Consider the following 15,394-nt stretch of genomic DNA (forward strand, 5'->3'; position numbering starts at 1 on the left):
CTACAGTGGGGCACTGAAACACATGGTGCAGGACTACTACAGTGGGGCACTGAAACACATGGTGCAGGGCTACTACAGGAGGGCACTGAAACACATTGCAGGGATACAGCAGTACTGCATGGCTAATTGAATTAGCCCCTTTGAATGATGTTTTCTGCATCTTAGTAATGCCAAGTTGACAAGTGTTCACAACCTTACCTTACAATTACCCTTGTATCTGTTGCCTCCAAATGTATTCCTTTCCTGCTACAAACTCTACCCCAGCCATACCGAACAAGCTTTGCATATATTGTGATTAATAATACAATGGATATTTTTCAGAGCTGGCTGGCAGAAGTGGAAGGAAGGCTTCCTGTCCGTAATGACAATTCCCGCCGGCAAAGTGGACTTTATGAAACCCAGAACGCTGCACCGGTCAATAATTGTGTTCAAGACCGGGAGAGGTACAGTATACTGGGTGTGAGGGGCGTGTCACACTGGTCAATAAAGTACATTTATATAACGAGATGTGCAGGAAAAAGAAGGTGTAAACCTTATCAGCCAATCAGATGTTCCCTTTCAGTCCTACTTGGCAGTAATGTAAATGTGATAATGTTAGGGCATATTTGATCTACAGTATATAGATTTAGGTGTGATTGCTAGGCTATACAAATAGTCACCAAATGTACAGCTTAGCTGATCTTTTAATTCATTGTTTTACTATTATTATTTATTACCAGTTATTTATATAGCGCACGCATATTCCGCAGCGCTTTACAGATAATATTTGCCCGTTCACATCAGTCCCTGCCCCAGTAGAGTTTGCAGTTTACAGTGCATCCGGAAAGTATTTACAGCGCTTCACTTTTTCCACATTTTATGTTACAGCCTTATTATAAACTGGAATAAATTCATTTTTTCCCCAAAAATTCTACACACAATACCCCATAATGACAACGTGAAAAGAGTTTTTTTGAGATTTTTTAAAATGTATTAAAAATAAAAAACTAAGAAAAAGTGAGCTCTCTGTCAGCTTTTGCCACTTTACTAATATGGAAATACCACCAATTGTTTCATAGATATTTGCTGAGATACATAGGTACGTGGGAAACCTTTATTTAGCAGCATAACCATTATGAACGGTATCTCAAGCCACAGTGCCCCCTGGTGGTTCCAGAGTGTGTTGCTATAGTGGTTCTGTGGTTTTATTTCTTGAGCAGCCCAGATGGCAGTTACACAGAAGATCAGAGCCAGGAGACCGAGGTGAAGGTGACACCCACAGAGTTTGATGACGATTTTGATGATGAAGAGCCCCTCCCCACAATAGGAACGTGTAAAGCCTTATACCCCTTTGACGGTAAGTTTGCTGCTTCCTTATCTGGTTGCTGCTGTGTGTGACGCTAGGTGTCTCGTTGTAAGCGGAGAGGATCTGATTCTTACTGTTTTCCTAGGTGAAAATGAAGGAACTATATCGGTAACAGAAGGTGAAGTGTTGAACGTCATAGAGGAGGATAAAGGAGATGGTTGGACACGGATCCGTAGGAATGAGGATGAGGAGGGTTATGTCCCAACATCCTACATTGAAGTTTATTTGGACAAAAATGCCAAAGGTGCTAAGACTTACATCTAACCTCCTCTGCTTGTCTGTGTGATCCATATGTCTGTGTTCCGTGGTCTCTGCTTACGTGTGTCAATGGATTGCTCTGGGTAGCTGGGGCGTTGCCATGGGGGCATATGAAGAACACTGGAGCTAGGATGATATTAGCTGTTTCCCATCGGAAGCATCTATAATGTATTTCCATCACCTCCTAATCCTGTTTTACAGGAGACAGATTATATATTGTTACTGAGTTCCTACCGCACAAAGTTCATGTGTTTCCATACCCTGTAACATTTGCCCATAGCCATATATACCGTGAAGGTCTGAAATTAGAGGGTGACTCCAGAAGATATTGTCCAAAGAGATTTGTTTACTTTTGTAGCCGTCAACACATTTGTTTCTATCCATATCTGTTGTTGTACTTAAAGGCAATGAACCAATCTCCCATGACAGTAGAATTCCTTAAATGTGGAGTTCCGCTTTAAATGAACCCGCTCATTAGTAACAGCTGCCCTGAAGCCTAACACAGATTTGGCCTAATGAGGATGTGGAAAATCGAGGCTCTAGCTAAATGTCTTTGCAGCCGTGATGACCTGGTCATTATTAATCTGTCTTACCCCATCAAGTTTCTCTACCCCCCTATACTGTATGCTTTGGGCTCAGTCTATATCATGGTCATTTGTTACACTGACATAAGGGGAAGTTTATCAATCCTTCTAACGAGTGGAGAAGGTGCCCATAGCAACCAAGCAGCTTCCAAGTAGCATTTATCGGGTGTGTTATGGAAGGTAGATAGTAACTAGGTCGGCAGTGTCTAGGTCGACCACTATTGGTAGACAGTGACTAGGTCGACAGGGTCTCTAGGTCGACAGGGTCTAGGTCGACAGGTGAAAAGGTCGACGTGAGTTTTTTATGTTTTTTTGGTGTCCTTTTCTTCGTAGAGTGACCGGGAACCCCAATTAGTGCACCGTGTCCCCTCGCCATGCTTCGTTACCGTTCCAATCGTAGTCCACGTGGATCGTTAAGTATGAAAAGGTTCAAAAAAAGAAAAGACACGTGAAAAGCTCATGTCGACCTTTTGACCTGTCGACCTAGAACATGTCGACCTAGTTACTGTCGACCAATAGTGGTCGACCTAGATACCGGATCCCGCATTTATCAGTCACATTCTATAATATTAAAAAGGATTGCTACATTTCTACCATAATTTATTTTCTGACTGTACAGAAGACCTCTGAGATCATGTCCCTATATAGCTTTAACTGTAACGAGATAGTCTGGTAACCTACGGCTCTCCAGCTATCATGGAGGTAAGTCTTGGCATGCTGTCAGCAAAGAGAACCTATATATGTTTGATTGCTAATGTACGTAAATGTAAACTTCAGAGAAAATATAGACTGTACAGAAAGAAGCTATTTATAAGAGAACACAAGATAAACCGTCCAGGAGCTGTCTGATGTGTATAATACTGCTGCCTTGGCCATTTGCTGCATGTTCCAGTACATAGGGTTGTTAAGCACAGAAAATCTTTGTTTTTAACTGTATGTGGCAAGATATATAGTACATCATTACAGTGTGTTCTTATACAGTATGTAATATTGTTGCTCATATATTATTTTTTAACAAGGGCCTTTGCCTCTTTCCACAATAAATGACATTATTTTTCCATATGTCTGCAGTTTATTGCATCTAATATGTTTTTTCTGGATGGCGGTGATTTAGGGCTCTCAGGGGCATTGCTAATTCCCAATTTATAATGTGGTTTGTTATATCTGTTTTATAAACAGATTTAGGAGATATCCATGGAACATTATGCAGGTTGCAACAATTTTTCTTGGCTAGTTCTGGTTATAAAGACTGCTTGCCGAGTTCAGTAGAGTGCCATTGTCTCAGGGCTGGATTAAGCCTTGGAGGGGAAGGGGGTGTCCCCGGGGACTTAAGACAGGGGGGCCTTACATATTATGTGAGCATCGCCCCTACTTGCCATCCTGCCCGCCCCCTCTATGGGACTGCACAGTGTAAGTGCAGCAGTGTGCTCAGTTGGGTTATTAAAATGTATATTAAATTTAAACCAATGGTGTACTCTTTACACACTGGGACAAGACACTAGAGGACTCTCTGAGGGCCTCTTCTCCAATACTGATTGATCTCATTAGATAACAGGTTACACAGGACCCAGACACATCAATCTAGTCCTCTCCCCCCTCCTATTTCTCCTCTGGTCAGGAAGCTTTGTTGGTAGCTTATGAAACCTGATAAACTTGTGTGTCTGCCTGCACTGCACACATTCTGCCTGCCTGGTTCTTCCTTCTGCTGCAGCACAAGAGGGAAAGCTGGTGATGGCAGTGTGTTCTGGCCTTGGGGGCCCCCTTGACAGAGGGGGGTCCCCGGGGTACAGTGTTTCCGGCGACCCCCCCTTCCCTTAATCTGGCTGTGTATTGTCTTTGTGTCTGTTGTGATGGAATTATGACACACAGTTGTTTCGGATGCCTGTATAACCTTCTGAATAGTTTTAGAAGCAGATCTACAGTCATAATTTCTCTAACGTCCTAGTGGATGCTGGGGACTCCGTAAGGACCATGGGGAATAGACAGGCTCCGCAGGAGACTGGGCACTCTAAGAAAGAATTAGTACTACTGGTGTGCACTGGCTCCTCCCTCTATGCCCCTCCTCCAGACCTCAGTTGGAATCTGTGCCCGGAAGGAGCTGGGTGCATTTTAGTGAGCTCTCCTGAGCTTGCTATTAAGAAAGTATTTTAGTTAGGTTTTTTTATTTTCAGAGAGCTTCTGCTGGCAACAGACTCTCTGCTACGTGGGACTGAGGGGAGAGAGGCAAACCTACTAACTGCGGCTAGGTTGCGCTTTTTAGGCTACTGGACACCATTAGCTCCAGAGGGTTCGAACACAGGAACTTAACCTTGGTCGTCCGTTCCCGGAGCCGTGCCGCCGTCCCCCTCGCAGAGCCAGAAGACAGAAGCCGGCGGATGAAGCAAGAAGACGTCAAAATCGGCGGCAGAAGACTCCTGTCTTCACATAAGGTAGCGCACAGCACTGCAGCTGTGCGCCATTACGCCCACACTAACCCACACACTCCGGTCATTGTAGGGTGCAGGGCGCAGGGAAGGGGCGCCCTGGGCAGCAATTGATTACCTCCTGGCAAAAGCAGCATATATACAGCTGGGCACTGTATATATGCATGAGCCCCCGCCATTTTTTACACCAAATCGCGGGACAGAAGCCCGCCGCTGAGGGGGCGGGGCTTCTTCCTCAGCACTCACCAGCGCCATTTTCTCTCCACAGCTCCGCTGAGAGGAAGCTCCCCAGGCTCTCCCCTGCAGACTCACGGTAGAAAGAGGGTAAAAAGAGAGGGGGGGCACATAAATTTAGCGCAATAATCATATATACAGCAGCTACTGGGTAAACACTAAGTTACTGTGTGATTCCTGGGTCATATAGCGCTGGGGTGTGTGCTGGCATACTCTCTCTCTGTCTCTCCAAAAGGCCTTGTGGGGGTCCTGTCCTCATATAGAGCATTCCCTGTGTGTGTGGTGTGTCGGTACGCTTGTGTCGACATGTTTGACGAGGAGGGCTATGTGGAGGCAGAGCAGGTGCAGATGAAAGGTGTCCCCGCCGACGGCGCCGACACCTGATTGGATGGATATGTGGAAGGTGTTAAATGATAATGTAAACTTCTTGCATAAAAGGTTGGATAAAGCTGAAGCCTTGGGACAGTCGGAGTCTCAGCCCATGCCTGATCCTACAGCGCAGAGGCTGTCAGGGTCTCAGAAGCGCCCACTATCCCATATTGTTGACACAGATATCGACACGGATTCTGACTCCAGTGTCGATGGCGATGATGCAAAATTGCAGCCTAAAATGGCTAAAGCCATCCGCTACATGATTGTAGCTATGAAGGATGTATTGCACATATCAGAGGTAAACCCTGTCCCTGACAAGAGGGTTTATATGTTTGGGGAGAAAAAGCAAGAGGTGACTTTTCCCCCTTCACATGAGTTAAATGAGTTATGTGAAAAAGCTTGGGATTCTCCTGATAGGAAAGTGCTGATTCCAAAAGGTTACTTATGGCGTATCCTTTCCCGCCAACGGACAGGATGCGCTGGGAATCCTCCCCTAGGGTAGACAAAGCTCTGACACGCTTATCTAAGAAGGTGGCCCTGCCGTCACAGGATACGGCCTCCCTAAAGGATCCTGCGGATAGGAAGCAGGAAGGTATCCTGAAGTCTGTTTATACACATTCAGGTACCATACTGTGGCCGGCAATTGCATCGGCCTGGATGTGTAGTGCTGTAGCAGCATGGACAGATACACTGTCTGAGGAACTGGATACCTTGGACAAGGATACTATTTTACTGACCCTGGGGCATATAAAAGACGCTGTCCTATATATGAGGGATGCCCAGAGGGACATTTGCCTACTGGGCTCTAGAATAAATGCAATGTCGATTTCTGCCAGAAGGGTCCTGTGGACTCGGCAATGGACAGGCGATGCCGACTCTAAAAAGCACATGGAGGTTTTACCCTACAAGGGTGAGGAATCGTTTGGGGACGGTCTCTCGGACCTAGTTTCCACAGCTACAGCTGGGAAGTCAAATTTTTTGCCATATATTCCCTCACAGCCTAAGAAAGCACCGTATTACCAAATGCAGTCCTTTCGATCTCAAAAAGGCAAGAAAGTCAGAGGTGCGTCCTTTCTTGCCAGGGGCAGGGGTAGAGGAAAGAAGCTGCACCATACAGCTAGTTCCCAGGAACAGAAGTCCTCCCCGGCTTCCACTAAATCCACCGCATGACGCTGGGACTCCACAGGTGGAGCCGGGAGCGGTGGGGGCGCGTCTCCGAAAATTCAACCACCAGTGGGTTCGCTCACAGGTGGATCCCTGGGCTATACAGATTGTGTCTCAGGGATACAAGCTGGAATTCGAAGTGATGCCCCCTCACCGTTACCTAAAATCAGCCCTGCCTGCTTCCCCCATAGAAAGGGAAGTAGTGTTAGCGGCAATTCACAAATTATATCTCCAGCAGGTGGTGGTACAGGTTCCCCTCCCTCAACAGGGAGGGGGTTACTATTCCACAATGTTTGTGGTTCCGAAACCGGACGGTTCGGTCAGATCCATATTGGATTTAAAATCCCTGAACATTTACCTGAAAAGGTTCAAGTTAAAGATGGAATCGCTCAGAGCGGTCATTGCAAGCCTGGAAGAGGGGGATTTTATGGTGTGTCTGGACATAAAGGATGCTTACCTGCATGTACCCATTTATCCACCTCATCAGGAGTACCTCAGATTTGTGGTACAGGACTGTCATTACCAATTCCAGACGTTGCCGTTTGGTCTTTCCACGGCACCGAGAATATTTACCAAGGTAATGGCGGAAATGATGGTGCTCCTTCGAAAGCAGGGTGTCACAGTTATCCCATACTTGGACGATCTCCTCATAAAGGCGAGGTCCAGAGAGCAGTTGCTGATCAGCGTAGCACACTCTCAGGAAGTGTTGCAACAGCACGGCTGGATTTTGAATATTCCAAAGTCGCAGCTGATCCCTACGACTCGTCTGCCCTTCCTGGGCATGATTCTGGACACTGACCAGAAAAAGGTGTTTCTCCCGGCGGAGAAGGCTCAGGAGCTCGTGACTCTGGTCAGAGAACTCTTAAAACCAAAACAGGTGTCGGTGCATCACTGCACGCGAGTCCTGGAAATGATGGTGGCGTCATACGAAGCCATTCCCTTCGGCAGGTTCCATGCGAGGACCTTTCAGTGGGATCTGTTGGACAAGTGGTCCGGATCGCATCTTCAGATGCATCGGCTGATCACCCTATCCCCCAGGGCCAGGGTGTCTCTTCTGTGGTGGCTGCAGAGTGCTCACCTTCTCGAGGGCCGCAGGTTCGGCATACAGGACTGGGTCCTGGTGACCACGGATGCAAGCCTCCGAGGATGGGGAGCAGTCACTCAGGGAGGAAGAAACTTCCAAGGGCTGTGGTCAAGTCAGGAGGCTTGTCTGCACATCAATATCCTGGAACTAAGGGCCATATACAACGCCCTGAGTCAAGCGGAGCCTCTGCTTCGCAACCAACCGGTGCTGATTCAGTCAGACAACATCACCGCAGTGGCTCATGTAAACCGCCGTGGCGGCACAAGAAGCAGGGTAGCGATGGCGGAAGCCACCAGGATTCTTCGTTGGGCGGAGAATCGCGTGCAAGCACTGTCAGCAGTGTTCATTCCGGGAGTGGACAACTGGGAAGCAGACTTCCTCAGCAGGCACGACCTCCACCCGGGAGAGTGGGGACTTCATCAAGAAGTCTTCACACAGATTACAAATCGATGGGAACTGCCACAGGTGGACATGATGGCATCCCGCCTCAACAAAAAGCTACAAAGGTATTGCGCCAGGTCAAGAGACCCTCAGGCGATAGCTGTGGACGCACTAGTAACATCGTGGGTGTTCCAGTCGGTCTATGTGTTCCTCCTCTTCCTCTCATACCCAAGGTGCTGAGAATCGTAAGAAAAAGAGGAGTGAGAACAATACTCATTGTTCCGGATTGGCCAAGAAGGACTTGGTACCCGGAACTGCAAGAAATGCTCACAGAGGACCCATGGCCTCTGCCTCTCAGACAGGATCTGTTGCAACAGGGGCCCTGTCTGTTCCAAGACTTACCGCGGCTGCGTTTGACGGCATGGCAGTTGAACGCCGGATCCTAGCGGAGAAAGGCATTCCGGATGAAGTTATTCCTACGCTGATGAAGGCTAGGAAGGATGTGACAGCAAAACATTATCACCGTATATGGCGAAAATATGTTGCTTGGTGTGAGGCCAGGAAGGCCCCTACAGAGGAATTCCAGCTGGGCCGGTTCCTGCACTTCCTACAGTCAGGAGTGACTATGGGCTTAAAATTAGGGTCCATAAAGGTCCAGATTTCGGCCCTATCTATTTTCTTTCAAAAAGAACTGGCTTCGCTTCCTGAAGTTCAGACGTTTGTAAAGGGAGTGCTGCATATTCAGCCCCATTTTGTGCCACCAGTGGCACCTTGGGATCTTAACGTGGTGTTGAGTTTCCTGAAATCTCACTGGTTTGAGCCACTTAAGACCGTGGAGCTAAAGTATCTCACGTGGAAGGTGGTCATGCTATTGGCCTTAGCTTCGGCTAGGCGTGTTTCAGAATTGGCGGCTTTGTCATGTAAAAGCCCCTATCTGGTTTTCCATATGGAGAGGGCAGAATTACGGACTCGTCCGCAATTTCTGCCGAAGGTGGTGTCATCTTTTCATTTGAACCAACCTATTGTGGTGCCTGCGGCTACTCGTGACTTGGAGGACTCCAAGTTGCTTGATGTAGTCAGGGCTTTGAAGATTTATGTAGCCAGGATGGCTGGAGTCAGGAAAACTGACTCGCTGTTTATCCTGTATGCATCCAACAAGCTGGGTGCTCCAGCTTCAAAGCAGACTATTGCTCGCTGGATCTGTAACACGATTCAGCAGGCTCATTCTGCGGCTGGTTTGCCGCATCCAAAATCAGTGAAAGCCCATTCCACAAGGAAAGTGGGCTCTTCTTGGGTGGCTGCCCGAGGGGTCTCGGCATTACAACTTTGCCGAGCAGCTACTTGGTCGGGTTCAAACACCTTTGCAAAGTTCTATAAGTTTGATACCCTGGCTGAGGAGGACCTTGTGTTTGCCCATTTGGTGCTGCAGAGTCATCCGCACTCTCCCGCCCGTTTGGGAGCTTTGGTATAATCCCCATGGTCCTTACGGAGTCCCCAGCATCCACTAGGACGTTAGAGAAAATAAGATTTTACTCACCGGTAAATCTATTTCTCGTAGTCCGTAGTGGATGCTGGGCGCCCGTCCCAAGTGCGGACTTTCTGCAATACGTGTATATAGTTATTGCTTATCAAAAGGGTTATGTTATGTTGGCATCTGTTGTTTGATGCTCTGTTGTTGTTCATACTGTTAACTGGGTATGTTATCACGAGTTATACGGTGTGATTGGTGTGGCTGGTATGAGTCTTACCCTGGATTCCAAAATCCTTTCCTTGTAATGTCAGCTCTTCCGGGCACAGTTTCCTTAACTGAGGTCTGGAGGAGGGGCATAGAGGGAGGAGCCAGTGCACACTAGTAGTACTAATTCTTTCTTAGAGTGCCCAGTCTCCTGCGGAGCCCGTCTATTCCCCATGGTCCTTACGGAGTCCCCAGCATCCACTACGGACTACGAGAAATAGATTTACCGGTGAGTAAAATCTTATTTTTTGTTATTTTTCGTTAAGAAAATGTGGTTTTTATAAGGAGTAATGCACCTTATTGTTTAAATGATTACGGAATTTAGCAGTTAAGTGGAGATTTCATTTATGATCCAGTAAATTAAAGGCATAAGAAATATAGGGCCTGATTCAGAGATGGACTATTGCACAGCAGCTGCGACTTTATATGCACCAGCTGTGCAGTAATATGCTGATGGTCCTGGAGGCGTCTTGTGTAAATAGATGTCTCCTGCCAGCTTCTCTGATCTGCATATAAAGACACCGGATCGGATCATCTACATAAACATAGGTCATCTGACTATATCACTAAGGTCATCTGAGTAACCCTCCACGCTGCCACCGCTAGGGAAGCTTCGTATAAGAACACATACACTGGCCTCGGCTAGCCAAAAAAACGCGGGTGCTACGCCCCTGTGTTCTGAAACGCTGGCCGTCGTCGTACTTTACCCCACCCCCTTACGGCCGCAGCTTGTCATACTGCAGCTTAGGGGGCAGTGCCCAGATCCGAACAGGCTCGGAACATACCCTGCGCATGCACAGATCGCGTAAGACCAGACATGTACATAAACCATCAGGTTTGCTTATATCTCTGAATTATCCCCATAGTCAGTTTGATTCCATGTATATTATCTGCTTTCTGTATAGTTCATGCATGTTGCGGGGCTTCTTACTTCTCCTGTATTCATTTAGGAAACAGGCATCTAACATGTAAGCCGGCAGAGGACAATAGCTGAACTTGTGTAGAAGTGGGAAATGTTCTAAATTAATAGGTTATTTTGTTTTTAAAAATCAAATTTCTCTGACGTCCTAGTGGATGCTGGGGACTCCGTAAGGACCATGGGGAATAGACGGCTCCGCAGGAGACTGGGCACATCTAAAGAAAGCTTTAGGACTATCTGGTGTGCACTGGCTCCTCCCCCTATGACCCTCCTCCAAGCCTCAGTTAGATTTCTGTGCCCGGCTGAGCTGGATGCACACTAGGGGCTCTCCTGAGCTCCTAGGAAGAAAGTATATGTTAGGTTTTTTATTTTCAGTGAGACCTACTGGCAACAGGCTCACTGCACCGAGGGACTAAGGGGAGAAGAAGCGAACCTACCTAAGTGGTGGTAGCTTGGGCTTCTTAGGCTACTGGACACCATTAGCTCCAGAGGGATCGAACACAGGACCCGACCTCGTCGTCCGTTCCCGGAGCCGCGCCGCCGTCCCCCTTACAGAGCCAGAAGCAAGAAGGTGGTCCGGAAAATCGGCGGCTGAAGACTTCTGTCTTCTCCAAGGTAGCGCACAGCACTGCAGCTGTGCGCCATTGCTCCTCATGCACACCACACACTGCGGTCACTGATGGGTGCAGGGCGCTGGGAGGGGGGGCGCCCTGAGCAGCAATATTAACACCTTGGCTGGCGAACTGACACCATATATAGCCCCAGGGGCTATATAGGTGTTTATTAACCCCTGCCAGAACTTTTACAATAGCGGGAGAAAGCCCGCCGAAAAAGGGGCGGAGCCATCTCCCTCAGCACACTGGCGCCATTTTCCCTCACAGCTCTGCTGGAGGGATCGCTCCCTGGCTCTCCCCTGCAGTCCTGCACTACAGAAAAGGGTTAAAAAGAGAGGGGGGGCACAAATTAGGCGCAGTATATATATATTATGCAGCTATAAGGGAAAACACTCTCTATAGGTGATATCCCTGTGATATATAGCGCTCTGGTGTGTGCTGGCATACTCTCCCTCTGTCTCCCCAAAGGGCTTTGTGGGGTCCTGTCCTCTGTCAGAGCATTTCCTGTGTGTGTGCTGTGTGTCGGTACTGCTGTGTCGACATGTATGATGAGGATAATGATGTGGAGGCGGAGCAAATGCCTGTGAATGGGATGTCACCCCCTGCGGGGTCGACACCGGTGTGGATGGACTTATGGAAGGAATTACGTGACAGTGTCAACTCCTTACATAAAAGGTTTGACGACATAGGACAGCCGGCTGCTCAGCTTGCGCCTGTCCAAGCGTCTCACATGTCATCAGGGGCTCTAAAACGCCCGCTACCTCAGATGGCAGACACAGATGTTGACAAGGATACCGACTCCAGTGTCGACGACGATGAGACTAGTGTACCTTCCAATAGGGCCACCCGTTACATGATTGAGGCAATGAAAAATTTATTACGCATTTCTGATAATACCCCAGATACCACAAAAAAGGGTATTATGTTTGGTGACAGAAAACTACCAGTAGTTTTCCTGCATCTGAGGAATTGATATGAGGTGTGTGAGGAAGCGTGGACTTCCCCCGATAAGAAATTGATAATTTCTAAGCAGCGTACCCTTTTCCGCCAGAGGATAGGTCACGTTGGGAAATAACCCCTAGGGTAGATAAAGCGGTTACACGCTTATTAAAAAAGGTGGCACTACCGTCACGGATACGGCCGCCCTGAAGGACCTGCTGATAGAAAGCAGAAAACTACCCTTAAAGCTATATACACACACACGGGCATTATATTGAGACCTGCTATTGCCTCGGCATGGATGTGCAGTGTGGCAGCTGCGTGGTCAGATTCCCTGTCGGATAATATTCATACTATAGATAGGGACAATATTTTGCTGAAAATTGAGCATATAAAAGACGCTGTCTTATACATGCGTGATGCACAGAGGGATATTTGCCGACTGGCATCACTAATAAGCGCTATGTAAAACCATTGCCGCTAGACGGGGGTTATGGACTCTGCAATGGTCGGGCGATGCCGATTCAAAACGGCACATGGAAGTTTGCCCTAGAAGGGGGTGGAACTGTTTGGGGATGGTCTTTCAGACCTCGTTTCCACAGCTACGGCTGGGAAATCAAAACTTTTGCCACAAGCTACCCCACAGCAAAAGTAAGCACTGTATTATCAGGTACAGTCCCTTCGGCCCCAGAAAAGTAGAGGGCTAGAGGCTCATCTTTTCTGCCAAGAGGAAAAGGTAGAGGGAAAAAGCTGCAGCACACAGCTAGTTCCCGGGAGCAGAAGTCCTCCCCTGCGTCCGGTAAGTCCACAGCATGACGCTGGGGCTGCTCAGGCGGACCCGGGTACGGTGGGGGCCCGTCTCAGAAATTTCAGCGCACAGTGGGCTCTCTCACAGGTGGATCCCTGGGTTCTTCAAACAGTATCTCAGAGGTACAGGCTGGAATTCGATACGTCTCCCCCCCCGCCGTTTCCTAAAATCTGCCTTACCGGCAACTCCCTCTGGCAGGGAGGCAGTGTTGGTGGTTATCCAAAAAACTGTATTCACAGCAAGTGATTATCAAGGTACTCCTCCTTCTACAGGAAAAGGGTTACTTTTCCACAATGTTTGTGGTACCGAAACCGGACGGTTCGGTGAGACCCATCTTAAATTTAAAATCCTTGAACACATATAACAAAAGATTCAAGTTCAAGATGGAATCGCTCAGGGCGATTATTGCGATCCTGGACGAGGGGGATTACAGGGTCTCTCTGGACATCAAGGATACTTACCTGCATGTCCCCATTTACCCTCCTCACCAGGAGTACCTCAAGATTGTGGTACCGGACTGTCACTATCAGTTCCAGACGCTGCCGTTTGGATTATCCACGGCACCGAGGGTCTTTACCATGGGTAATGACCGAAATGATGATACTCCTTCGCAAGAAGGGAGTTTTAATTATCCCGTACTTGAACGATCTCCGGATAAAGGCGAGGTCCAAGGAACAGTTGGTAAGGGGGTAGCACTTTCTCGGGAAGTGCTACAACAGCAGGACTGGATTCTCAATTCCAAAGTCACAGCTGGTCCCGACGACACGTCTTCTGTTCCTGGGAATGATTCTGGAAACAGACCAGAAAAAAGTGTTTCTTCCAATGGAAAAAGCCGAGGAGTTGTCATCTCTAGTCAGAAACCTCCTAAGACCGGGACAGGTGTCGGTACATCAATGCACACGAGTCCTGGGAAAAATGGTAGCTTCGTACGAAGAAATTCCATTCGGAAAGTTCCACGCAAGGATTTTCCAGTGGGACCTGTTGGTCAAATGGTCCGGGTCCCATCTCCAGATACAGCAGCGGATAACCCGGTCGGCAAGAACCAGGGTGTCGCTGCGGTGGTGGCTGCAGAGGGCTCATCTACTAGAGGGCCGCAGATTCGGAATACAGGACTGGGTCCTGGTAAACACAGATGCCAGCCTTCGGGGCTGGGGTGCAGTCATACAGGGAGTAAAATTCCAAGGACTGTGGTCCAAACAGGAGATTTCACTTCACATAAATTTTCTGGAGCTAAGAGCCCTTTACAAGGCCGTAAGCCAAACAAGGCCCCTGCTTCAAAACCAGCCGTACTGATCCAATCAGACAACATCACGGCGCTCGCCCATGTAAACAGGCAGGGCGGCACAAAAAGCAGGAGGGCAATGGCAGAAGCCACAAGGATTCCCCGTTGGGCGGAAAATCATGTGGTAGCACTGGCAGCAGTGTTCATTCCGGGAGTGGACAACTGGGAAGCAGGCTTCCGCAGCAGACTCCACCCGGGAGAATAGGGACTTCATCCAGAAGTCTTTCCAAATGCTGGTAAACCGTTGGGAAAGACCACAGGTGGACATGATGGCGTCCCGCCTCAATAAAAAAGATATTGCGCCAGGTCAAGGGAACCTCAGGCGATCGCTGTGGACGCTCTAGTGACACCGCGGGCATACCAGTCGGTTTATGTGTTCCCTCCTCTCCCTCTCATACCCAAGGTACTGAGGATAATAAGGAAAAGAGGAGTAAGAACTATACTCATTGTTCCGGATTGGCCAAGAAGGGCTTGGTACCTGGAACTTCAGGAGTTGATCTCAGAGGACCCATGGCCTCTGCCACTCAGACAGGATCTGCTGCAGCAGGGGCCCTGTCTGTTCAAAGACTTACCGCGGCTGCATTGACGGCATGGCGGTTGAACACCGGATCCTGAGTGAAAAAGGCATTCCGGAGAAAGTCATTCTTATCCTGATCAAAGCCAGGAAGGATGTCAGCCTGAAGTGCAGACGTTGTAAGGGAGTGCTGCATATTCGCCCCTTTTTTGTGCCCCAGTGGCACCTTGGGATCTCAATGTGGTTTTGAAGTTCCTGGAATCACATTGGTTTGAGCCACTTAAAACCGTGGATTTGAAATATCTCACATGAAAAGTGGTCATGTGTTGGCTCTGGCTTCGGCCAGGCATGTGTCAGAATTGGCGGCTTTGTCATAAAAAAGCCCTTACCTGACTTTTCATATGGATAGGGCAGAGTTGAGGACTCGTCCTCACTTTCTCCCGAAGGTGGTATCAGGTTTTCACTTGTACCAACCTATTGTGGTGCCTGCGGCTACTAGGGACCTGGAGGATTCCAAGTTACTGGACGTAGTCAGGGCCCTGAAAAATTATATTTCCAGGACGGCTGGAGTCAGGAAAACTGACTCGCTGTTTATCCTAGATGCACCCAACATGGTGGGTGCTCCTGCTTCTAAGCAGACTATAGCGCGCTGGATTTGTAGCACTATTCAGCTTGCGCATTCTGCGGTGGGACTACCGCAGCCTAAATCTGTAAAAGCCCATTCCACATGGAAGGGGG

The 15,394-nt window shown here is 48.4% G+C and overlaps 1 protein-coding gene and 1 long non-coding RNA gene across 17 annotated transcripts in view; one reads left to right on the forward strand and one right to left on the reverse strand.

Annotated features, from left to right (window-relative positions):
- Positions 1-15,394, forward strand: part of FNBP1 (formin binding protein 1) — a 390,370-nt gene that overhangs the window by 371,664 nt on the left and 3,312 nt on the right. For 9 of the 16 annotated variants that reach the window (XM_063936685.1, XM_063936688.1, XM_063936691.1 and 6 more), the window contains 3 exons: positions 322-443; positions 1,197-1,336; positions 1,431-3,245. In XM_063936685.1, the coding sequence (XP_063792755.1) occupies positions 322-443; positions 1,197-1,336; positions 1,431-1,609 (441 nt within the window). In that variant the 3' untranslated portion in view covers positions 1,610-3,245. Of the gene's footprint in view, positions 1-321; positions 444-1,196; positions 1,337-1,430; positions 3,246-15,394 lie in introns of those variants that run through there. The other 7 variants (XM_063936686.1, XM_063936692.1, XM_063936700.1 and 4 more) reach the window with 3 other exon arrangements.
- Positions 1-15,394, reverse strand: part of LOC134948611 (uncharacterized) — an 83,361-nt gene that overhangs the window by 14,745 nt on the left and 53,222 nt on the right. The gene's annotated exons all lie outside the window — the stretch shown is intronic.

The sequence above is a fragment of the Pseudophryne corroboree genome, chromosome 8 (genome assembly GCF_028390025.1).
Source record: "Pseudophryne corroboree isolate aPseCor3 chromosome 8, aPseCor3.hap2, whole genome shotgun sequence".
Classification (NCBI taxonomy): Eukaryota; Metazoa; Chordata; class Amphibia; order Anura; family Myobatrachidae; genus Pseudophryne; species Pseudophryne corroboree.